Below are 25,536 nucleotides of genomic sequence, written 5' to 3'. Positions count from 1 at the left end.
CTACCTGACAGGGTAAGGAGAGAAAGAGCTGAAGCACTATCATGCCTTTTTTGCTTGCTGAATCTTCCCTTAGGACTCTTCCATTCAGAGTATAAATCAGTATGAAGAGAAGAAATCCCAAATTAAGATTTAGAGCTCAATCTCTAGTGCTTTGTTGTGTCCAGGCCTAAAAATAAGCCAGGCTCTGGCCATACTATTCTAAACTTTTGTGCAAATGAGCTTCCTTCTGTGAGCTCTTGAACAGGAGAGGACCCTTAAATGTTGTATGTGCATTCATCATCAAATATATGCACTAGGTCCAAAAGGATCTGACAAATTTAGTGGGATTTACAGAACCATGGTGGTTAGTTCTCAGTTTAATCCCATTGAGCACAGACTCAAGCTCCTAATAAAAGAGCAGCTTTGTAAGTGACTGGCTTTAAAAGAACTCTGAGCTATTAAAAGATTCAAAAGAACAGCTTTTCTCCACTGCTAATGCTATATATTAACACTCATCTTTTTGATGCTGGTTTAGCTACTGATGGGAGATCAAAACATTATTACGGAAGTCCCTGCAGCTTTAAAACGCCTGGCCAAGTACATGGTGCGTGGTTTCTATGGGGTTGAGTACTCCTTGGCCTTTGATGTGTTGATCAGATACCCCTGTGTGAAGGAAGATGCCTTGTTGCAGCTACTCAAGTATGAACGCAAACAGCTGCGCACCATCCTCAACACACTCAAGGCAGATAAGTTCATCAAATTGCGGATGAGAGTTGAAACCGGGCCGAATGGGAAGAGTACAAGGCACAATTACTACTACATCAACTACAAGGTGTTGGTGGACATAGTGAGGTACAAACTGGATCACATTCGCCGGAAGATAGAAGCAGATGAGAGGGATTCTACTACTAGATCCTCTTTCAAGTGTCCATCTTGCTTCAACACTTACACAGACCTGGAGGTAAATCAGCTGTTTGACACATTCACAGGTATGCCAGCCATACTGCTCATCTGCTGCAATCTGCAAGAAATTTTTACTAATATTCATTGTGTACTTATATTTGTAGAAACACGGGGCTGGAAAGGCCCTTGGAAGTCACCTAATGCAAATCCCTGCTCAAGGCAAAATCATGCCTGCCTAGCCTGTATTTATGAACTTTAATGGTCTCTCTAGGCAGTCTGTCCCAGAGTTTTACTACTTTTATGTTACAAAAATTTAGTGTTGTGCAGATTTTCTAGGAGTAAGTAAATTTGTTGCCACTTTTTTGAGGTCTGGTGGATGGAAGTGTAGAGGAAGAAGTATAAGGGAAATACCAGTGCTTCTAGCACCATGTGTAGTGAAAAGGAAGGATTATTTAGCAGTAAGACATAAGACTAGATGCCTGATTCTAATTGCTGTTTAAGTGACTTTACTAAGCCTAAACCATCTCTTGGTTTATACTTCAAAATGGAAATAAATTGTCCATTTTTGCATGAGTGTCTTAAGAATAAATTTAATTAATAGATGGAAATGCATGAAGATTTTCTCTGCACTATAGAGCGAGTTGCATCCTTGACTTCCCCTCCCCCACCTTTCTAATTGAGAATCAGAAAATGTGTACATGCCTTAAATGTAAATTAACATAATAACCAATTCTCACAATACCAAAAGAGAAGTATTTCCATATTTGTTATACTAACAGGTAAACCAAGTCAGAAAGCCTAGAATGTCCCAAACATACATAACAAATTAGTAGCAGAGCTGGCTTTATATCTCAAGAGTTTAAGAATTCCTGTTGAAATTCAAGGCAGCTGAAATTCAGGATCAGATGCAGTAGCGAAGGCATTCAGTAGGTGATACTGTCTGCACACCTACAAACTTAGGTAGCTTCAATCTAATGGAGTTTCAGAAATCTGTTACTTTGGTAGATTTCTTGGCAAAGGCCACTGCTCAATATTTCCATCCTTTATTAACCTGGGAATTTTGAACTGGGACAATGTTGCAGAGACTTTTCGTTGCACCTTCTGCAATGCTGAAGTTGAGGAAGATGGCTCGGCACTTCCCAAACGAGATGCTAGAACCTTGCTGGCAAAATTCAATGAGCAGATTGAGCCTATCTACGCACTTCTGCGGGAAACTGAAGATGTTGTTCTGCCATACGATTTGCTCGAGCCTCCGCCAACAGAAATCCCAGAACTATCAGAAAGGTATCGTGAATTCAATACAGTTAATAAAAAGACGACTTGTGGGATTCTTTCTTCCACAGCACAGATTAACCTAAAAGCAAATAGTTTAGCCTGGTTTTCAATAAGTATCTTCACTTCTTACTGAATTCAGATGCTTAACCCAGACACCTTTTCTCAAAACCACTAAGCTACCCACCTTCCTTTCCCCTCTGTTTGCTCAGGATCTTGCCAACCACCTCAAAATACAAAATTCATACTACTTACCAAGCATTTCCTTTCACATCTGTTCCCTGCCCCAGTCATTTAATTTTTCACATCTATCCTTTCCTCTATCCCAGTTATCTATTTGCTTTATCCTGCCTGTGCCTCAGTCTTTAAGGCATGTTTCCCACCTACTTATTTCTGTCCCATCCACATTCCACCATACTCATTTGCTCTGTTTGTTGTTCAAGACAAATACTGCTGCATATTAAATTATTTCTAATATTTTTTTATCTCTGATGTATGGCTTTCCTCAACTTCCATTCATTGAAATAATTCTCAGGAAAGCCACGAATTGCCTCCTGATCAAGTTAAGCCTTGTTTGCATGGTGAATATTTCCAGATATTTCTCAGATGTGATCCATCCCCTCCCTTCTCCTTTTGTTTCTTCCCACTTGTTCTTCTAAATGATGCTACGTGTTTCCCAAGACATTCATCATTCCCTCCTCCCAACCTTTCTTTCATTTTATCCTTTCACATTAAGCATGAGAGTTTGAAGTAGTTTGTTCTATCATTTTTCTAAGGATTTCTATTTCTCTAGGTTCACAGGCTAGATGTTGTTGTCAATTCCCATCCTCCTCTGCACAGATACTCAAGTATGCATTGCTACTGCTCTTCCCTCTGCAACTGGTTCAAAATTCAAGGCCTTGCAAATGTTTCCTTTCCTCAGTACTTTCCTTTTTTTTTTTTTTAACTTTGTCTCCACTCACTCCTCTGTCTCCTCCCTGGGACCTTCTTTGTCAACTCTGTTGTCTTCCTAAGCTTTTCTTGGAAGGATGATGATCTTGTTGGCCCATTTTTTGATGAGTTCTTTTCACCAATGTGCTGCCCTGGAGGCTGATCCAGTCTTACCACTTCTATCCCAAACCCCCCCCCCTTTTAAATATAAAATCTATGAATACTTGCTTTCTATTTTGCTTTGTGTAATATGCCTAGTGTCTTAAACTATAAGCTGCCTAACAGACAGACTAGTATTATGCAAGACGTTCTTAATGTTCAGATTTTGGTGAAATGTTGGTATTTGGTGCTTGAAGGGATGGACATTATTTAATGTGGTAGTACTTTTGATGCAGCTGGGCAAGCTGCACTTGACAAATCTCCTGCGAGTTGGCAGATGGGATTTTTGTTTGTATTTCAAATCCCATGGGGCAAGAGAGAGTGAAATCAGAAGTGAGAATAACAAACTTTCTTTCAGCTTTAATCAGAAGATCTACTCAAATGTGTTGGACATCAACATCCGTCCCGAAAAATGGGCCAACAAGAACTCATCTGTCAGTGACATGTATGTCCAGAACCTAGTTATTGATGTCCAGGATTCTGAACCTAAAAAAGAAAAAGAAAAGGTGGCTAAAGAGCAACCTATATGGATGTCCCAGAGTACCATAGAAGAAGCGTCTTTAGCAGTTGATACCAATGCTGGTAAGCCTGAATGTGGAGAGCCTAACGCATGCATTGTAGTGCCTTCCTTTTAAGAATGAGAAAAGTCTAGCTAAGAAAATATTGTCATTAACTTGCCCCCTTTCAGCACTTCTGAAAATTGAGGTCTTATCTAGGCAACTAAATAAGGATTTAAGCATCTTTAGTGACCAGGTTCCTTTGTAATCTTTTGTTAGCTAACCTAAATTTTGAAAATTTTTTAAATGCATCTCAGTGGTGTTTGAATGGTGTTTGACTTGAGCACTTAAATTTTACAAAGACTCTTAGAGCCCCAAGGTCAACATTTTAGGTACCACTGAGGTCACAAGCAGATTTGCTGTTTAAAGCGCTCCAAATGCCTTTGAAGCACCCAAAAATGGCAAAGGTGCAAGGATGTATGGCCAAAGAAGTGCTCCTCCTTTTTTTTTTTTTTTTTTTTTTGTGGATCATTTCTGAAGCATCTCTGAAGCACTTGATTTCAGGCACTACCTGAAATATGCGATTCTCCAACATATACATAGAGGGTTGTGGGGCAGGGTGTGGAGCTGTGAGGAGAGCCAATGAGTACTCCTTTTGTGCACTTCTTTGGCCTCAGGAACCTCTGGAAGCTAAGAGGCATGCAAGGATTCCTGCTCTTCAGGCCTCTGTCTGTGCCACTGCATGCTTTCATGCCTTTTGAAGCCCTTTTGGCTCGGCTGAGGGTATATATCTGAACAGCATAAAAGAAATCTGGATTTGAAGCAATCTAGGATCCAGAGCACTTCAAACGTACCTCTGTCCATGGCCTGATATCAAGAACTCACACTTAGTTACAACAGGAGGGTAGGGCTAGGATTCAGAATGACCTGGGTAGAGCAGAGAAATGGTCCACAGATGAGTCAACAAGGACAAGTGCCAAGTTCTGCACTTGAGACAGAATAAACCATGACTGGAGAATGACAGGCTAGGCTGCGGTATTGCAGAGAGAGACTTGGGAGTTACAGTGAGACCACAAGCTGAATATGAACCAACAGGATGCTCTTTTTGCAAAATAAATAAATAAATAAATAAAAATCCAACAGCATGCTGGGTTGTATTAACAGGAGTGTCCCTTGCAAATCAAGGGAAGTGATTCTCCCACTGTACATGGCACTAGTGAAGCCTTACCTGGAGTACTGTCTAGTTTTGGGTCCCATACTTCAAGATGTGGATGGTATGTATGGAGTCCAGTGCAGAACAACAAAAAGGATCAGGGGCCTGGGAAGCAACACTTGGGAAAGGCTGAAAGAGCTAGAGTTATTTAGTCTGGAGAGGAGAAGACTTGAGGGGGGGATTTGAAAAATCGTCAGCTACTTGAAGGGCATTTACACAGAAGATGGAGATAGGCTTTTCTTTGTGGCCATAGGGGTCAGGACTAGGTGCATCAGCCTGGAGCTGTAGCAGAGGAAACTTAAGTTGGAGGTTAGGAGGAACTTTCTGACTATGAAAATTGTCAAGCATTGACACAGGCTACCTAGAGAAGTTTGTGGAATCTCCATCCTTCCTTAACCTCAAACAAACACACTCAGGTAGGCTCTGGAGCGGTGAGAGACACGCGGGTGAAGCCCGCTGCGCCCCCACTCCCCCGAAGCCCCCAGACACCCCCTCAGCAGCCGCCGAGCCCCCTGCCGACCCCCAGCACAGCTGGAGGTAAGCGGGCTCGTGGTGGGAAGGGGTTAACTCCTCGCTTGCTGGGAGGAGGCCGCTGCCTGGTGCGGGCTGGGTCAAGCCCCCGCCCAGGCCCCTACTTGGCCCAGCCCCCAGGGAGAGAGGAGTGAAGGAGGGGGGTACTCACCAGTCCCCCTCCTGTAAGGCAGGGCCCCCCAAATCCCGGGCAGGGCCCCTACTTGGCCCAGCCCCCCAGGGAGCCATGCGAACAGGCTGCGTAAACAGGTGCTTGAGTTAGCGCAGAGTTCGCGCAGGGGAGGGCGTGGGAGGGCACGAGACCCTGCCTGCGACCTTCCCTCCCCCCCCCCCCCCCCCCCCCCCCCCCCCCCCCCCCCCCCGCCATAGCCAGCCCCAGCTGTAGCCAGCCTACCAGAGGCATGACACAGATGGGCACGCGCTGCACCCCTCGGGTCCCCTCGGGCTCTGCGGCCCCCCCCCCCCATTGGACACCTCAGAGACGGCCACCCAGACGGAGCCCGTGGTTCCGGGCTCCACGCGGACGGAGCCCCTGGCTCTTGGCTGCGGGGGCTGCCTGTCCCTTTTTCAGGCTCTGGGGCCCGGGAGCATGGCCCCCTCCCCTTGCAGGGTCTGCCCTCTACTGGGGTCTCTGGCGCACCAGCTGGAGGAGCTCCAGGCCACAGTCCAGAGACTGCGTGCCATCAGGGACTGCGGGCAGGAGATAGACTCCTACTGCCAGGCCCTTCTCCCCCGGGAGCCGCAGGGGAGAGCTCTGTCTCCCTCCGTGACTAAGGAGGACTCTGGGACCTCCCGCTGTGCCCAGTCAGGGGCATGGACCAAGGTGGTCAAGGGCCCCAAGGCCCGCTGCACCAAGGCCGCTGCCCCGCCGGAGCTTAGCAACAGGTTCGCACCTCTTGCAGCCCCAGCAGAGCCCATGCAGTTGCCAGCTCCCGCAGGCAACCCAGGCTTGACCGCAGCTACTGGCCCCGCTCTCCCCAAGACAAAGCGTAAGGTGTTTGTTGTGGGAGACTCCATCCTGCGGGGCACTGAGGGGGCAATTTGCCGCCCCGACCCCTTAGCCCGGGAACTCTGCTGCTTCCCGGGGGCCCGCATCCGAGATATTGCGGAGAGGATCCCGCAGCTCCTCCAGCCCACAGACCACTACCCCATGCTCCTTATTCATGTGGGCACCAATGACACAGCTCGGAGCACCCCCAGCCAGGTAATGAGGCGCTACAGGGATTTGGGAGCGGGGCTTAGGGGTCTGGGAGCTCAGGTGGTGTTTTCGTCAATCCTCCCAGTCTCAGGCTATGGGCTGAGGAGAGAGAGGAGGATCCACGCGGTGAACCACAGCCCGCTCTTTGGAGAGAGAGGCAGCGAGCTGCTGGGAAGAGACGGCCTCCACCTCTCTCCCCTGGGGAGGAGGCTCTTCTCAGCCAGGCTGGCTGACCTGCTCCACCAGGCTTTAAACTAAGCCCACTGGGGGATGGGGGGACTACTGCCACTGCTGGCCCGCTGAACGGCCCTTGCAAAGCCAGCGGACCAAGGCACTTAAGGGGGCACTTAAGGGAGCTCATCCCTGCCCTAGCCCTGGCACAATCTGTGGGCAAGGAAAGAGCCCCCAAGGGCACACTTGCCTGCCTGTACACTAATGCCAGGAGCCTGGGCAACAAGCAGGACGAGCTCGTCTTCCTGCTCAGTGCAAAGAAATATGATGTCATTGGGATAACGGAGACCTGGTGGGATTCCACCCATGACTGGACCACGGGTATAGAGGGCTATACCCTATACAGGAGGGATCATGTTGACAAAAGGGGCGGGGGTGTAGATCTCTATGTGAAGGAAAGCTACATGTCCCTGCAAGCTGATGTTGGCGACCGGCATGGACAGTTAGAGACCCTCTGGGTAAAAATTCGTGGGGAATTCGGCACAGGGGACACAACGGTGGGAGTCTACTACAGACCTCCCACTCAAAGTCCTGAGCTTGACCAGGAGTTCGCCCGGGAACTGACTGAGGCCGCTTGCTCCAGGACCTTGGTTGTCATGGGTGACTTCAATTACCTGGACATCTCGTGGGAAGATCACTCAGCTAAATCTGAGCGGGCGCAAAGCTTTCTCTCGTGCGTGGATGACCTCTACCTGACTCAAGAAGTCTATGGGGCAACAAGAGGCAAAGCGCTGCTTGACCTGGTACTGGCTACGGGGGACGACCTAATCGGCGACCTAGTGATTGATGGGAAGTTGGGTGACAGCGACCACAAGCTGATCACCTTCACCATCCGCCGTAAAGCTGGCAAGTCAGTCAGCAACACAGAAGTCCTTGACTTCAGAAAAGCTGACTTTGACAAGCTCAAGAGGCTAGTCGGTCAGGCCCTCAGGGACCATGACCCCAGGGAGATGGGAGTTCAAGAAGAGTGGTTGCTTCTCAAGGAAGTGATCCTCAGTGCACAAGCTAAATCTATTCCAACATGGAGGAAAGGCAACAAGAAGGCACAGCAGCCCCCCAGGCTCTCCAGGGACCTAGGAGATCTACTGTGGCTAAAAAGGAAAGCCTACAAAGGATGGAAGAAGGGATTCACCTCCAAGGAGGATTACTCCGCGCTGATCCGGTCCTGCAGGGACCAAACCAGGAAAGCCAAGGCTGCAACTGAACCCCAACTACCTTCAGGCATCAAAGACAATAAAAAGTCCTTTTTCAGGTATGTGGGGAGCCAGAGGAAAAGCAAGGGCAATGTTGGACCCCTGCTAAACCAGATGGGGCAACTGACAACTGATGCCCAGGAAAAAGCCAACCTATTAAATAGGTACTTTGCGTCAGTCTTTCATCAGTCACACGGGATGCCCATGCCTGCTATGGGACAGGGAAATCTGGGTGAGGGGGATCCCCTACCCTCCATCAATGCTGACCTCATGAAGGAACACCTTGAGAAGCTGGATACCTTCAAGTCAGCTGGCCCTGACAATCTGCACCCCAGGGTACTCAAGGAGCTGGTGAGCGTCATAGCCCAGCCCCTGGCATGGATCTTTGAAAACTCCTGGTGCTCTGGTGTAGTGCCCCAAGACTGGAAGAAGGCCAATGTGGTGCCGATCTTCAAGAAAGGGAGGAGAGTGGATCCGGCTAACTACAGGCCCATTAGCCTGACTTCTATCCTGGGGAAGATCTTAGAAAAGTTTATTAAGAAGGCCATCCTTGAGGGACTGGCCCAGGCTAACATTCTAAAGGACAGCCAGCACGGGTTTGTTGCGGGTAGGTCTTGTTTGACCAATCTCATTTCCTTCTATGACCAGGTGGCCTATCACCTGGACAAGGGAGAAGAGATTGATGTCATATATCTTGACTTCAAAAAAGCTTTTGATCTGGTATCCCATGATCACCTCTTGGCCAAACTGCTCAGTTGTGGCCTTGGCTCCACCACGATCTGCTGGCTGGGAAATTGGCCTCGTGGTCAGACCCAGAGGGTTGTGATTGATGGCAGTCACTCCTCATGGTGCCCTGTAACCAGTGGGGTCCCTCAAGGCTCTGTCCTGGGACCCATCCTGTTCAACATCTTCATTAATGATGTGGACATTGGAGTCAGGAGTGGACTGGCCAAGTTCGCCGATGACACCAAACTTTGGGGCAAAGCATCCACACCAGAGGACAGGCGGGTGATCCAGGCTGACCTGGACAAGCTCAGCAAATGGACAGACGAGAACCTCCATGGTGTTTAACGCCGAAAAATGCAAGGTTCTCCACCTTGGGAGGAAAAACCTGCAGCTTCCTTATAGGCTCGGCAGTGCTATGTTGGTTAGCACTACAGAAGAAAGAGACTTGGGGGTCATCATTGACCACAAGATGAACATGAGCCTCCAATGCAATGCTGCAGCTAGTAAAGCGACCAAAATGCTGGTGTGCATCCATAGATGCTTCTCGAGCAAATCCCAGGACATCATTCTCCCCTTGTACTTGGCCTTGCTGAGGCCGCAGCTGGAGTACTGCGTCCAGTTTTGGGCTCCACAATTCAAAAAGGATGTGGAGAAGCTTGAGAGAGTCCAGAGGAGAGCCACGCGCATGATCAGAGGTCAGGAAAACAGATCTTACGATGACAGGCTGAGAGGCATGGGACTCTTTAGCCTGGAAAAGCGCAGGCTCAGGGATGATCTGATGGCCACCTATAAGTTTATCAGGGGTGACCACCAGGATCTGGGGGAACGTTTTTTCACCAGAGTGCCCCAAGGGATGATGAGGTCGAACGGTCACAAACTCCTACAAGACCGTTTCAGGCTGGACATAAGGAAGAATTTCTTTACTGTCCGAGCCCCCAAGGTCTGGAACAGTCTGCCAGCGGAGGTGGTTCAAGCACCTACATTGAACACCTTCAAGAGTAAATTGGATGCTGATCTTGCTGGGATCCTATGACCCCAGCTGACTTCCTGCCCCTTGGGCAGGGGGCTGGACTCGATGATCTCCCGAGGTCCCTTCCAGCCCTAATGTCTATGGAATCTATGAAACTTGATCATTCAAGAGCAGGTTAGACTGACACATGGCTTCTGGGATGGTTTAGTCAGGTATGATCCTGCCTTGAGCAGGGGACTGGATTAGTAACTTCTGTGAGGTCTCTTCCAGCCCTTTCCTCTGATTCCTATGCATGTTCCTTAAGTTTGGTTCTGTACATAACCACTGGTGGAAACTTAGGCATCAAAAATCTGTTCCCAACTTGCTCAGAGCCCTGGCTCCTGCCTAAAACCCCTAATAAGTTTAACAGACCAGATGTCGACCTCCATCTCTTCCCAGGGGATTCAATCTAGTATGCACTCTCAGGGCATGCCTAGCAGATCAGGCTTCTCACATGATGATTTAAAGCAAAACTTTCGCTGGTTATATAATCATTGATGGTTACCCCCATTTAATCCCACTAAATGCAGACTCCAACACACATAAGAGGGCAGGGTTAGTCCTGTGGTTTTGGCAGGCACATTAAGAAGTAAGAGATGCATTTTCAAATCCTACCCCTCTACAGGATTTGAAAAAGATAATTGTATCCACAGGCTGGCATATAGGGCACTTAGCTATTTATTGATCACACCTCTCCCTTATCCTAGTTAATTCCTGTTTATAAGCAATATTTATAAAACTTCATCGGAACTGGAGAATTCCACTTCAGAACAGCTGGCAGCCAAATAGCTATGGTAGTTTCCTGAGATATGGGAGGCCTTAATTCCACTTCCTGCTCCAAGTCAAGCAAAATGGGAATTTGAAAACGGGTCTCCCATCTCCACAGTGGGTGTATAGTTTGCATCACTCTTCTGCCCGTCCAGGCAAGAACTCGTGACAGAATCTAGATACCTTCCTTTTGCATGAAATAAGGTGATTTAATCCCTTATATTGAGGGGTGAGGTCCTGATTCCCACCCCTCCTTTTGGCATTTTGTTAGGATGAGTAAAACTAGCTTTTGAGATGCCGGTTCTGAGGTGTCAAATTCTCCTTGTGTAGTATTTAGGAAGCCTGAATGGCTAACTCAAGGTTAAGGATTCTAACGGGCAGTACAGTACTTGGAAGCTAAGCTCAACTGTGCTGAAGTCCCTTTTGTAGATGTAGTAATAGAAACCAACAGCGGAAAAGAATCCATTTGGTGCATCCTATTTGTGAATGAGCAAAGAAGGAAAACTCGGTTGGTTCACTTGCACAATATGTACAAGCGGAGGAGTATTGGTCTTTTGCCATGTCGTCATGTCATAACTTCTTTCTTTCCCCCTCTCCCTCTGTTAACAGAAGCACCTAAAACTGATGAGAATGTCAAGGAAAGCATCACTGATAATGAAGTAATAAAGACTCTTCTCATCCATGAATCAAAGTCATCTTCTGAAACAAGGCATGTGCCACCTCTTGCCCAAAGCAAGTGTCACGAGTCAGAAAGTGACACCAGTGAATCTGAGGAGGATACTAAGCATGTCAAACCAGGACAAGGAAAAGTGGTAGGCAGTGATTTAGAACAAGAGGAGCAGGAAACTGTGGATCCTACTGTAATGGTAGCTGGACAGCCCCACTTATATAGCGAAGTCAGTGAAAATCCTGAGCTAGTGTCATTTATGACAAGGGAAGAGAGAGAAGCTTATATCAAAGTGGGACAGGAAATGTTCCAGTCTGTCTTTGAATAGTCGTTTTACATGTACAGCATATTTCTGTATTAAAGTAACATACAATCTGCATGGAAAGAATATGGGTTGGTTTGTTTGGAGATTTTTTTGGTGAATGTAGTAGAATCTACATCTATTGTAAATATTTATTTCTACATGGCAACAGAGAAATGCTGCTGATGATTAGCATTATTATTAACAATAATAATATCTAGCAGATAGTTTTGAGTGGCTTGTTTTCAAATTTGACTGTGAAACTGATCCAAAAACTTGTTTAATTCAAGATTCTGTAAATCTACTGTGTTTACTTTGAAACTTGAATCATTCTGTCTCAGCAACTAGTGTTGTTTCACTTACTGGTAACATGCAAAATAACTGAAGGTCAGCAGTGTTAGTCAGCAGTACCTCAGGTAAGGGAGCCCAGCACATCCAGGCCCAAGGGGTTAACCTGCAGTCTCGCAGTTCCTGATCTGCATGTTGTTTCCTTCACTGCTTCTGCTGCTCAGAAGCCTCAGGCTCTCCCTTCTCCAGCTTCTGCTTCCTGCTTCCAGGGGGGTGGGGGCCAGACCTGCATGAACCTGTGCAGCATGGGGGTGGCTTGCATGGCATGCAGGGTCCACTAGCTCAGTGCAGAGCCTACACACAGCCACACAGATTCTGATCCAATGCTTCCCTTTTGGAAGGTAGGTAGATTCATTTAAACTTTCTTCGCCAGGACTGGTGAAGCTTCTCTGTGATGCAGCTGCATTAATTTGTACTAATATGTTTGATATCCTTCTGGATTGGATTGTGTAATATGGAGGCATGAAGGCTGTCAAATAAGGATGGCTTTGGAACAGATCTGTTCTTGTATTTATTTCTCAGTTGTTTCTCTGAACAGGAATCACAACTTTAAATAAATTGTGTTCATAATTAACTAAACACTCAGAACTCAAAGGTAAATAAGAGGAACTAGTTGTGGAAGATTAATTTGCTGGGTTTTCTTAATCTTTTGTCAGTCATCATCAACTTCACTTTATGCATCATTGCCTGTTTTAACTTCAAAAGCTTTCAGATTACTATTTCCAGCTGACTTCTCTTGTAGATTGTAATTGAAGTTTTTGACATGGGTGAGGTACCAGCTCCCCCCACTACCCCCACCCTGGAGGACCAGACCAGAGCCCCCCTTAGCCAACACTTTCACAGTTCCCTGGTGACCTTCATGGCACTTCAACAATGTAAAAACCATTATTATATGCACTATAACTGATATTGAGGCCATGTTGAATCTTGAGTGAAGCATTTACTGAACAGTCCTTCATCATTATATCACTATGAGTTGCGTGTAGGCCAGGGGCAGGCAAGATGCAGCTTGTGGGTTGGATCTGGCCTGGGGGTGAACCCCCCCCCCAGTCCTTCCACTCATGAAGGTGGGAGCAAGGCACCTCTTTGTACATGCAGCCCCAACAACACCCTATTGCTGGACTTCTACCAGCATGGGTGGAAGGACCAAGCCAGCAATGTGCAGCTTCCATGCAGGGCTGCTGCTGCCACAGGCCCCAGGAGCTGCTCACTTCCCTAGTTTCCTGCTAGGTGCAGGCAGGGCTGCAGCTGGGCCCATCCACAGCATGGGACTAGTGATAGCACAGTACCTGTGTTCAGGGGGTGGCAGCATGCACATGTGAGGGGAAAGTAGGGACGACAGCTGTGCCCTCCATAGTACACAGCCCCACAGGAGATGGCAGCGGGGCAGCAAGAGGCACAATCTCCACCCAGCTACCTGTATTGCTGGTGTTCCCTGCCACTTGCATGCAGCCCTTGCACTCCCACAGCAGCACCACAGAGAAACTTCAGGAGCTAGCTAGCTGCCTTCCCTACCTGGGGCTTCCCTTCCCTGCAGCATAGTCCTGGTGGGGAAGGCAGTCAGCTCCAGCACCTGAGGTGCCTCTCTGGTGCTGCACAGCTCCAGCAAGGAAGGCACCTGGCTCCATGTGCTTGTGCAAGGACTGTGTGTGAATGGCAGGGAACACTAGTGCCACTGGCAGCCAGGAGGAGGTTGTGCCCATCACTGTGACGTTCAGCAGTGGCCAGAGCCAAGTCCTACCAGGTGCCTGTGCCCTGCCTGCTGGACCGTCAGAGGAGTGGGGGGACCTCATACCCCCAACCTCCCTCACACTCACACCCTGCCCCCGTAACCCCACACATCAACAGTCCCACACACACCCCTGCCACACATACCCATGCCCCCCAGGTCCCTCAGAATATGCAAAACTAAGAATTTATTTTTTGAATTATTATGCAATCACCTGTATATACACTACTCAAATACAAATCATAACATAAATATTTTTTGTATTAAAATTAAAATACATTATAGTAGGTGTTTGACTTTTAGTGTATGATTTGGTGCTTTTTTCCTGGTTCTAAGATGGCAACCCCCACCCTTCCTAAAAGGAATATTTCCAGGGGCAAGGCTACCTATGCAGCCCTCAACAGCTCACCAAAACTCATTAAGCAACCTTCCACCCAAAATAATTGCCTGCTCTGACCAATAGGGCTGACCAATCTGGCCTCTGGAATAAGAGATTTAATTTCTATAGATTCTTTTGTAGCTAGAAAGAGATTCTTCTGGGGGAATAGAGACCTTTATGTACATACAAAGTTTTGCACAGAAACAATATGTCAACTCTTTTGTGCCGCTAGAAGATCTGGAGTACCACATTTCAGACTGTAATTGCACAAAAGTAGTCAAGCAGTGGTAGTTATGTGTTTTTGACCTCCAAAAAGTTCCAGACATTTCTTTTCAATGCTGTATCTGAATCATTGTAACAAAATGCTTTCTTGCTCTGTTGAGTACTTTTTTTCAAAAAGGAACATCAGACTGAACAGTGTTGAAAGCTAATGTGCACAGACCATGGCTATTCACAAATGTTAGTTTGTGAAACAAGCTACACAATTCTAAAAGAATTAGGACTGAAAACTAGAATTGTGATTTTACAGAGTCCAGGGACTAGACCAGAGATTCTCAAACTGATCCATGGACCAGCACTGGTCTGCGAGCTTCATTCAGGTGGTCCGCAGGAAGGTTGCGGAACAGTCGAGAATATCTGTACTTGCAAGGTAAGACTAATTATATTAATATATGAGTCGTGTGCTTTGATTTGTAGAACAAAAAAAAGTTTAAGTGTCTACTGAAACCCTCAGCAATTTTCAAATTGTCCATGAAAAAAAAGTTTGAGAACCACTGGACTAGGTTAATGCAAGACATGGAGATTTGTCACAAGAAGTATAGTAAAACATGGAAGAGCTCCCTCTGCAAAACAAAAGTCTCTTTATCACAGCCTATTATGTAAGTTGATAGCTTTAAGTCAAGCTCTTTCATTTATCACTTGAACAATTTGGAAACTAGCAGAATTGAAGAGGTACAGAAACAGTAACTAGATCACTCCAGAGACAGCGAATCCTGTAGATGCCTTCTTTCAGTTCTCTTATACTGATCAAATTGCTGAAGTTTAAGACCTAGAACTACAAGATGTGAGCTCTAGAAACTGTACGTTTTGGTATGCTGACCTGAATGAGCGAGTACTTAACTGGTGCTAAAAACTATAAATAGTTAAATGGGTGTATAGCATAAACAGCCAGTTCAAAATAAAAAGACTCCAAATGCTTCCTTCAAAGACCAATGAGGTTCAAGAGCTTTGATTATTATGAGCAAATTACATCAGTCTGTACCGGAAGCAATCCTGTTTAAGAGCAAGAGCTGGCCCATCAGATTCTTGACAAATTATTTTCCCCTTTCTATGGATATGGGTTACTTATTTATTCTCCATAACAAAACTGGCAACACTTGAGTAACATATATTTAAGAGTAATCATAAGAGTCCTGTAGCATAACAACTCCTGACCAAAGCAATAGAAGATTCTGGTCAGAAAGAAACAAGACACCTACTTTGTTTTTTCACCAGAGCGCCCCAAGGGATGACGAGGTCGAACGGTCATAAACTCCTGCAAGACTGTTTCAGGCTAGACATAAGGAAGAATTTCTTTACTGTCTGAGCCCCCAAGGTCTGGAACAGCCTGCCACTGGAGGTGGTTCAAGCACCTAAGTTGGACACCTTCAAGAGCAAATTGGATGCTTATCTTGCTGGGATCCTATGATCCCAGCTGACTTCCTGCCCTTCGGGCGGGGGGCTGGACTCGATGATCTTCCGAGGTCCCTTCCAGCCCTGATGTCTATGAAATCTACTTGCTAATGATCAGCAAGGAAGGAAGAAAGATCTCCAATTAATACTCAATTGCAGCAGCTACTAAACCCCAAAACTGAGGCCTGGATACGCCCATTACAGCCTATATGGAAATAGGCAACCAAATATTTCATTAGCCTCTCATTAGAAAATTAAAACTACAGTAAGGTGTCCTTTATCTAAAGTCAGGACTTTCAGAAGTTAAGGCTTTGACAGCTGAAACCGAAAACCACTTAAATGAGTGGGTTGGAAGAAGTAACTTTGGATTGCCAACAATTTTTGCTACCCCGTCTACTGTTCTACATTAACTAGTTTTAAATTTTAACTGATTCCGTTCCCTAAAAATGAGTATCCACTATATTCATCACTGGTTAATTTAAAATTTATTAGTAAATGCTGCAATTTGAGGATAGTATTTTTTTCTGTTTGACCAACATTGAAATCTAATGGGGTTTGAAAATTATAATGTAATTTATGTGTTGGCTTCAACCAAATGCAGAACTTTGCTTCTAAATGGTCACTGAGCATTAGATAGAATCATGTATACTTGCTAGGTTGTATCTATACTTGGGTGTACTTGAAATTATTGCTTTGTATCAGATGTACTGTAGGAGGGGTTTAGGGGTAAAGATAAACTGCAACCTGTAAACAGTTTACAGAAGTCCCACTTAAAGCCTTTAAAGCCATTTATTACCAGGTGCTTTAAAGTTCATCTATTAGTTGGCTGCAACTTTTGACATATTGCTCTTATACCAGGAACAAACTCTAAGTTGATCAAATAAAAGATACAACTCAATCTAATCAGCATCCAAAAGTACTAGAAGCAGTTATAATATGGTGTCTGCTTTCTGTCTTCTTATTCACTTCCAATTTTACTGTTACACTTACTGTTTCTTAATCTCTCCCCTGTTGTGGAAGAGCTAAACCAGGGCTATTCAACTGGCAGCCTGAGGACCACATATGGCCAGCAGGGGGTTAGGGTATGGCCCCTGAGCTCCTATTAAGCTTTGTGACTTTTTAATCTATTCTGCATAGATGAGTAGGATAACTGATCTTTTTTGGCTCAAAAATATTGACAATGCTTTTTTGAACATGAATCTTGAATGGTACCCCTTAAAAAAAAAAGGCAACACAAAAGCACCTTTTCTTGAATAAAAAGCATTTCTTTGTTCAGGTGACTCATATGTCAAACAGTATGGTCAGGGTTGCTTCAAGCTGCAACATACTGGTTCAAACAACAGGATTTACAGACAAGTCCAAACTTTATTTAAAACTACAGTTTTAAACAATTTCAAAATTACTAAACAAATCACAATGAAAAAATAAAAAAAAGATTAAGACAGAAAAAGGAACAGTGCAGCAAGACTGAATAGAGAAGGATTCAGTTTTAGCTGGTTAACCTGCCATGGGCAGAAGTTAGCTTACCTAGTCTAAAAGGCTGTGCATCAAAAACTAATTTACATTTTATACACATTCAGCAAATGTAATGCCAATATTCTATATGGATTTGTGTATGTAGAGGGAAATCTTGAGGTTATTTTTTCATGCATTTGGAGCTCCAACAGTTTCTGCAAAATAAAGTTGTACTGGTTAATGTCTAGCAACCATTAAAGATCAAATATAGCTCTTTACATACATACCTCTTACCTGTTTAGAAATATTTTGGAGAACATTTGTCCAAATAAATTCCTCCCCAAAACAGTTACACGCACTTTGAGCTTGGATTTAATTATCTAAATAAATGCAACCACATGGAAGAGATATGGGTGCTATAGTTCCATTACTAACTTACACAAAATCAATATAGGGCACTCTTAATTCAAGTGTTGTGTTGAACAACTTATGTAACAAAAAGGGGAAGTGATCAAAGTGCTATCGAAGCAGTAGTTGTAGGTGGGTAATACATATCAGTACAAAACATCTGCTGTTTCACTAAGCTGACTGTGCTGTGAACCCGCTCTGAATTTTGTTGCCAAAGTTCTGCTGATATTACTGAGTTGGTTGTAATGGGAATCACAACAAAATCCCTGCTGTAGCTCTAGCTGTCTACAGAGAAGCACGTGTTAATTTCAAGAAGCTATTACAGCTATAATATCAGACGAACCACTACTTTTTGTCATATGCTGCATCTCTACCAACAGAATCTAAAAGCACAACTATAATAGCAGGCACATTATTGCATCAGTTTAACTTTTGAGTAGATTATTAATAGTACCACAACTTATTATGATTCATGTATTAAAGGAAAATTTAAGTGATGTGGCATTTACCCATCTGATACGTACGTTTCTATAATTGCTGAAATGTTAATTTTTCATGCAGTGAGTTCTGTCAGCTACCAGGCTACACCTCTCACTCAGAGTTATGCTAAGACTAAAGATATTAGCTCAGGACTTTAAAGCATGGCTTTAAGCAGAAATATTCAAAGTTAAAATTCATAAGCCAAACATTTTTTCAAAATAAATTTTGAGAATCTGAACCTTTTCTGTGAATTTAAATAGTGATATGTAACTGTATGTCATGGTTAGAACAGCAACTTATTATTATCAATTATAAATAATTGTACATTATTACTTTAAACTATTTATTAGTTATATTCCAAGTTCTACCAGAAAAATATCTGATGTGTACGTTACACAAATAAAAACTATAATCAGCAAGTTGCACCCAGGCATTAAAATATTAAATTAATTTTTGTGCTTTTTGCCTTTGAGTTATTTGTTGAATGAAAGTCAGAAGCTTCATTTCCTGTTCATCTAGAAATCAAAACAACATAGCTAAGAATACTGGGAGATTTCTGCTTACATCACACTTAAGACAACAGAATTTTTCTTTTTTAAATCAAAGCTGCTACACATGGGCATCTCTTTTCTTTCACCTGTTCTGTACCCTTACCTCTTTTCTCCTATGTAAAACACTGTGAAATACTGACTACTTCATCTCTAAGATCCATACTATCACAGTCCATTCAGAGTGAGCCTTACTTCATAGATCTGATTTGGTACCTATGAATTCAGCTTACAGTCACTTTAATATTTTCAAATTACCTACAGATTACAAAAGCTCAGACCTCAATTTCAACAAGAAAAGGATTATTCCCTTAGTCACAGTGGAAACATGGGGTGTTTATACATGTGCTCTGGGAGGTGTGGAGGAAGTGCATCAATTAAAGCAGCTCTTGGAACTGCTCTAATTAAAGTGCCTGGAGAATCACATGCATCAGCATCCCTGTGCTGAAAAATGGCAGTGGGGGGCTTTAAATAAAGTTCATTAAATGAGCTTTAGTTAAAAAATGCCCCCACCACCATTTTTCAGCACAGACACACTGATGTACATGACACAGAGCCTGCTGTAATTCCAGCACATCACAGCAGCCTCAATTCACATATATAGGCACCCATCCTGCAAAAATAAAATTAGAACAGCAAAAAACACAAACTCTTCACATCAAAGAACTGTTTAGTTTTGGTAATGAACAGTGACACAGTGGGGCTTAGAAGACTGATTTCTTGCTTTACTCAGTAATAAATCCTGAAATGCTTAAGTTTAACTTTCCCAGTAAGATATCATAACTTAGTAAATGGAGTTTACTTTCTTACCAGGTTCTTTTAGGATTTCAGAATCTCCTACTAACTCTTCTCCTTGAGCTCCATCACCACTCAGTATTTCATCAGACAAATTATTTGTCTGGGCCTCTGCTGCCATTTTCTTCATTAGATCTGCCTTGGAAAGGATAAAAATAATTCAGTCTCTTAGGTATTTCCCTCCTTTTATAAAAAAGTTGTTTTGATGATCAATTGTAACTGCATGAAATGCAAGCAAAATACCTCTGAATACATTGTAAGTTTAAGAGGCAAGTCTTCCACCTTCACAAAATCATCCTCATCAGACTTTTGACTTACATTTCCAGAACCACCTTCCTGTTGACAGAATTATGACAATTACAAACAACACACGGAGGATCACTTTTTCTCATTCCAAGAACAGATATAGAAATATACTTTCTGCTTACAAATAAAATATAAGTAGAAAGGGGCAGTGTTTGAGCGTGCAATTTACTCAAAAAATTAAGTCAGGAAAAGAAGCCAAATCTTAAACTGAAAAGAGTGATATTCAAAACAAACAATACATTAACTAAAGTTATACATACATATTCATTCACTAACACAGGAGACTCTGTATCAGGGCTGCCAGCCATGGAACTTCCAGGACTCCCTGTAGAGGATTTGGCTTCTATACACACTATTTCTGATGTCTGAATTTCATTTACTGGTAACGAAGGGGTTGGCTCCTCTGTTGCCCTATTTGTAGTAGTAAGGGTTTCTGAAGCACTGACTGTTGTTAACTGTTGTTTATTCTCCAAGGTATTGAGGGAGTGAGGCAAAACAGCAGACACATCTTGTTCATCTAAAATAAAAAGAAATCCAAAATAGATAGTGACAGAAACACAAAACAGGTTTTGAAAATCTAATGCAGTTGAAAGAATGAAATGCCAAATAAACAAATTAGCAGGAGAGATTACCCATCTTATCCAACAGAACTGGAGCAAGAACAGCAACAGCATTTCAACTGGTATAAGTTTGAGTGTGCAACCATTTTGTAGTTTACTTTTGACGTTCCAGCAGCTTTTGCAAGGTAATATAAACATTGTTAATAAAGCCAATACACGAAGGTACAAAGATGAACCATTCATAATCTTTCTGAAGTTTACAGCGATTTTGTAAAGTTAAATTTCTTCAACAGCAGAAGTGAGCTAGGCAATATTTTGGATTTTTTTGCCAATGTCGTTTACAGATCAGAATGTTTTAGAAGGGCCTAAAATACTATTTATTTCAAAGTACATAAGAAGGATCCTATAAAGACAGAAGTCTTACCCAAAATTTTAGGTTTTTTTCCCTGGGCATACTCTAGAAGCTTAATTTCACAACTTTTAGTGAGAAATTACTACCTTATAAGCTATGCAAATACAAAATTACAAATTTAATTGTGCAGTATCAAACAAATTTAGTGCTATTTAAAAAAACCCAAAAACAGTCATAAATTGTTGAATTAGACCCCAACCTTTTCATTTAAGGCTGTTTGTTGTGTGTTCAATTTGTCACTGATTCATAGTGAGAGCCTGTGACTTTTATAGTTTGTTGAATTTTTGCTTTTCATATCAAAATAATACAACATACATTTGATTAATATTTTAATTGGCTGCTGAAACACAGTTTCCCACATAAACACAGTCAATCTATGGGAAAAGTAGATGTGAAAACTAAACATAAAATACTGCATCTGTAATGCAAAGGAGAGTCTAAATGCAGGAGATGACTAGAAGTGGTTCTCATACAAGGAACTGCAGCACATAATGACAGAAATTCAAGTATAGTACTCCACTTGAACCAGAAATGGGGTTATATGTGCAAAAACACTGAGAATCACTTCTTTAAGATGAAAGAGCTATGGCACCTTCTAGAATTGCCTCGCTGGCAATACGTGATCAGAGACTAAAGGACCATTTATTTTTAAAGCAATTACAAGAGAACTAAGCTTAGTGGAAAGCTCCTATGTTTTCCCATTGCTTCTCCAGTCGATCTCTTGGTTTGATATTAAGCCTTTTATAACCTAAGATTTTCTATGCAAATCTACATTTCCCTCTACTCAGGTCTTACCTTTAGCACTAACAGATTCCTGCTCGGATGACAACATTTCATGGTCCTGAGTCTCATCAGATTCACATTTAGGAATCTATAGCGGGTAGGGGGAAAAAAGTTAACATTCTATTAAATCAGAGTTTAAAAACAGCTTATTTAGTTTTCTGTTCAAACAGCCAAGCTTCCCTGTTCCCCCCACAGCATGGTCAGTAATTCTTTGTCTGTACTACTACACAATTTAGCCAGTAAGTTCCAGTGTCTACTCATTAGCCTCTCTTCCAGAATATTAAAGAGCTCACTGTTAAGAAGTTTCCAAAAACCTTTCCTGCTAGTTTTTATGAGCCTTTAGATTACATTGAAAAGCTGTTAAGGTTTATAGCATTCAGTACATTTTGTCATCTTGGATTTTTGCTGTTCTCAGGCATTTTAGCAAACTCAACATAATCACTCAACAGCTAATAAACATTTCAAATCATATGAAAATCAGCTATAATTCTGGAGGAATTCCACAATTTTACAGTATACTTGGATTGGCTTAGAATGAGGCATATTCTGGAACCTGAGAATATATACCAATCTACCTCTGCTGAAGAAGTCTAAAATTTACATTAGTACATTTATGGCACAAATAAGAACAAAGAAAGAACCAGTTAATGTGTTGGCTGTACTTGCAAAAGGCTTTGATAATAGTCTCAATATTCCTGTCCATCACATCATACTATCAATACACTATCACAGAGTAGTAGTTGTTGCTTTAGAAAAGGGAGTAGAGTACGGATTTCAACAAAGCTCTTCTGCTAAACAATAGTGTCAATGAGTCCAACGTCAGTGTAGACTTCTCAGTTTGTCTTACAGGATTTGCAGAAGTTGAAGAATTATCTGTATTTACAGGGGGGAGGGAGGCCACGCATATAGCCTTACACCTTTTTCTGGCAACTGAGGAAAAATGAATTTTCTGAAAGTAACAAAAGTTTTTATTGCAGGTCACTCATTTCTCTTCTTTTATTAGCTTTCCAAAAATGGGGACTATTACAATATTGCCATTCATTTCAGTATATCACTCGTCCCTCCATTAAGCCAAACCTAGTTTGCCTTTGTGAACAATATCCAGATTCTAGACGAGACTGACCTTTGTTTTGTTTGCTTAATTTTCTTTGGCTTTCCGTTTGCCTTCTGCACTATTGTTACTTTTTAAAATTGTATCCAGTCCTGTACCTTGATTTTACACACTGATACTACTACAAATTCATTTGTCTTAAAATCATGACACTTTATACTTGCCATCTTTCAAAGGTGTCTACCAGCTCACTGTGTCTCTTTCGCTTAACACAGATGCTTCCATTCCATAGAGTAATACCATTAGTGCAAAATTTCTCAAATCAAGCATAATGTTCATCAATCCATATTTTTGCCAGTTATAATTCAGCCACACATGCTGAATATTACAGCTCTTTAAACCTCACTCTCACTAGAATTATCAGCACTAATCAAACTATTTGTTCTAAAACTGTCCTTGCTAAAAGCTCCATTTTCCTAAATATAATGAAGTGCTGAGACAGATGGGGCTATAAATCCAAGCTGACTACTGCAGTTTGAGTAGTCAGTAGTAAATGCACTGTTAATTCAAATGCATGTCAGCTTGAAAATTGCACCTCAAACTAACTCACCACCTCAGTTATCATGTCCACTTCAAACACTATGATAAACTCCTTTAATCCCTATTCTTACTCTTCTGAATCTCCATATACACCCAGTCACAGCATGAATACCTGATGAGTATAACTCTACATTACTAGTCTGAAACACGGTTCCTTGATAACTACTTGGGCTGTGCAAAGCTTTGGTCACTGATTTGATTTGGAGGAGATTCGGCAGCCGAATCTTCGAACTCAATCAGGAGACCCATTACTCTCTCCACATGAAATCAGAAGCCTCTAATTCAATTTGGAGAGATTCAACAATTCGGCCATAGACACAGCTTTATGTTGTTTGTTTTTTTTACGTACCTTGAGGTACCAGGCATGGCTTGTGAATGCCAAGATAGTGGGGCAAATGGAGCGTCCCACAGGAGCTTGGGGGGGGTGGGAGGAGCCCCCTGTGTGCTCAGCAGCAGACCCAGAAGTGGGCCAGAAGTAGTTCTGGTCCACTTCTGGGTCCATCGCAGAGTGCATGGGGGACCCCTCCACCCCCCCCAGTTCAGCAGCTGGTGCCTCCTCAGTCTGCGGGGGCACCTGAGGTTCCCCCCCCCATGGCCGATCACTGAGCTGGTGGGATATGGGGGGTTCCCCACACACTTCCTGGTGGACCTGAAGTACTGTTGGTCCACTTCTGGGTTTACTGCTAAGCGTGCAGGGGATTCCCCTGAGCTCCCATGGGATGCTCCATCTAGTCCCACCACCTCAGCGTTCACGAGCCGCACCTGGTACCTCGAGGTACATATAAAAAAACAAGAAAAACCCATATAAAGCTGTATCTATGGCCGAATTCCTGATTCTCTGAATCAAATCGAATCTTCAGATTCCCATTTGGCTGAATTGAATCAGGACAGCAATTACTGTCCCCCAAATCAGGCCAAATCAGAATCAGACACTGCCCACTTCGCACACCCCTACTAACTACTACTTCTAGGACTTGTCTTAAACTGCTGACAATTATTTTCATTGGGATTTTTCCTGGTCTGACAGTAAGTTTATTTATCAGCCAATATCTCCCTTTTTCATGACTAGCACAACTACTGTCTTTCACCAGTCATCATATATTGCATTCTGTATCTGATGCTTCTTACCATTTTACATATTTTTTTTCCTTAACTTTCAACAAGTCAACTCCAGTCTGCTGTTACAAACCATGAGAAGCAGCAGAAAATGGAGAAGGACAGATTTTATTAAATAGCTGAACAGTACTGCAAGCAGAGTTCTGACTGGGTCATATGAATAAGAATTCAGTCTGATAATGAAAGTTTAATTGCAGATATACTGGATCACATGGTAGGACAAAAAAGTGAGGAAAGGTTAAGACCTGTACCATGATGTATGCAATCTGATAACCAACAGAACCATTTGCTCACAAAGACGAGCACAAAAGGTTACAAGAATTTCACCAGTCGCATCAAATAACTGGCTAATCAATTTAATAATAAAAGTATCACTACTGAATGTCAGAATCTATAGAAGTATCAAGTACAGCACTGATCATAAAATTTTCTATACGCAACTGAAGTCCAAGAAAGAAAAAAAAGATGCAACTGGAGCCACGTTTGGTTTCACGAAGTTAAAGAACTCTTTTTGAAGGAATCACACGAGGTAACACTTCCAGTGCATTTTAGATTCTTAATAGTTCATGAGGATGAAAGAACCTCACTACAGTCCAGATAGAAAAATAGTAAAAATGCACAAACAAGGCATATTTTCACTAGCAATAAAATAGAGATACTCAAATATGTCAGAGATAAAAAACAAGTGGCTTCCTTGACTCATACTTGATGGATTCTCTCCCTCCAGGTCAGATATGACTTCCAGATAATTCAAGCAGATGTAAACTACACTTCATATCTTATTTTAAGCTGCAGTATGAGAAGGAACTGGAGCTTGAGCACTGTTGGACATGTATGTGCACACTGCCTGTGCTGAACAAGGCATCTGCTATGACAAAAGCCATGTGAGATGAGGTTTAAGCCCTTTGGCTTTTGAATCTGTCAATGGTTGGGTCAAAGCATCTTGTGCTGACTCATAGAGAAACTGTCCCTAATCTTTTGGGGAGGACTCAAAGGAAGGAATTAATAAGAGGAAGTGAAGAAGTATCTCTTTACAAAAACTGAGTATGAATGATTTTGGAACTTGAAGAAAAAAATTAGGATTCAGATAACATCACACAACCATTGGCTAGTGGCATGTCACTTATCAAAGGAAGACTTTATGAACCTGTTTTCTAAATTCTGCTCTACTACTGCCTTTGACAAAATAGAGTTTCTAGTTTTCATGCCTTTCTAAAAGACATCCTCAAGGTCATCTAAAAACATGTATATGTTTGGGCCCTGTGCTACTAAGGTCAGGCCAGATGAATGCAACGCTTCACTTAAGAAAAAAAAAACA

General features: G+C 43.0%; 2 protein-coding genes across 14 annotated transcripts in view; one reads left to right on the top strand and one right to left on the bottom strand.

Annotated features, from left to right (window-relative positions):
• Positions 1-496: 496 nt before the first annotated feature.
• LOC149870335 (general transcription factor IIE subunit 1-like) lies at positions 497-11,604 on the top strand. 3 transcript variants are annotated; one of them, XM_090034711.1, is made up of 5 exons: positions 521-940; positions 1,047-1,101; positions 1,965-2,166; positions 3,602-3,825; positions 11,219-11,604. In XM_090034711.1, the coding sequence occupies exons 1-5, from the start codon at positions 521-523 to the stop codon at positions 11,602-11,604; spliced, it is 1,287 nt and encodes a 428-aa protein (XP_089890837.1). The 3 variants fall into 3 exon arrangements, with proteins under 3 accessions (XP_089890838.1, XP_089890837.1, XP_089890836.1); XM_090034710.1 differs by lacking the exon at positions 1,047-1,101 and adding an exon at positions 6,157-6,240 and having other exon boundaries at positions 521-968; positions 1,965-2,266; positions 3,666-3,799; positions 11,253-11,604; XM_090034712.1 differs by lacking the exon at positions 1,047-1,101 and having other exon boundaries at positions 497-968; positions 3,602-3,837; positions 11,222-11,604.
• Positions 11,605-17,049: 5,445 nt separating this feature from the next.
• Positions 17,050-25,536, bottom strand: part of PCM1 (pericentriolar material 1) — a 73,922-nt gene continuing 65,435 nt past the window's right edge. For all 11 annotated transcript variants that reach the window (XM_090036027.1, XM_090036031.1, XM_090036032.1 and 8 more), the window contains 5 exons: positions 21,464-21,539; positions 19,957-20,213; positions 19,634-19,726; positions 19,406-19,529; positions 17,050-17,374 (listed from right to left, as the gene is read on the bottom strand). In XM_090036027.1, coding sequence (XP_089892153.1) covers positions 17,349-17,374; positions 19,406-19,529; positions 19,634-19,726; positions 19,957-20,213; positions 21,464-21,539 — 576 coding nt within the window. In that variant the 3' untranslated portion in view covers positions 17,050-17,348. The remainder of the gene's footprint in view (positions 17,375-19,405; positions 19,530-19,633; positions 19,727-19,956; positions 20,214-21,463; positions 21,540-25,536) is intronic.

Source organism: Crocodylus siamensis, chromosome 2 (genome assembly GCF_052110815.1).
Source record: "Crocodylus siamensis isolate JL-2025a chromosome 2, ASM5211081v1, whole genome shotgun sequence".
NCBI lineage: Eukaryota > Metazoa > Chordata > Crocodylia > Crocodylidae > Crocodylus > Crocodylus siamensis.
This window is presented reverse-complemented; position numbering and strand designations above follow the sequence as displayed.

Coding starts and splice junctions, on each gene's coding strand:
- LOC149870335 (XM_090034710.1), top strand. CDS start 521: ATGGGAGATCAAAACATTATTACGGAAGTCCCTGCAGCTTTAAAACGC. Junction 969..1,964: donor GCTGTTTGACACATTCACAG/GTATGCCAGCCA, acceptor ACAATGTTGCAG/AGACTTTTCGTTGCACCTTC. Junction 6,241..11,252: donor GAGCCGCAGGGGAGAGCTCT/GTCTCCCTCCGT, acceptor TGTCAAGGAAAG/CATCACTGATAATGAAGTAA.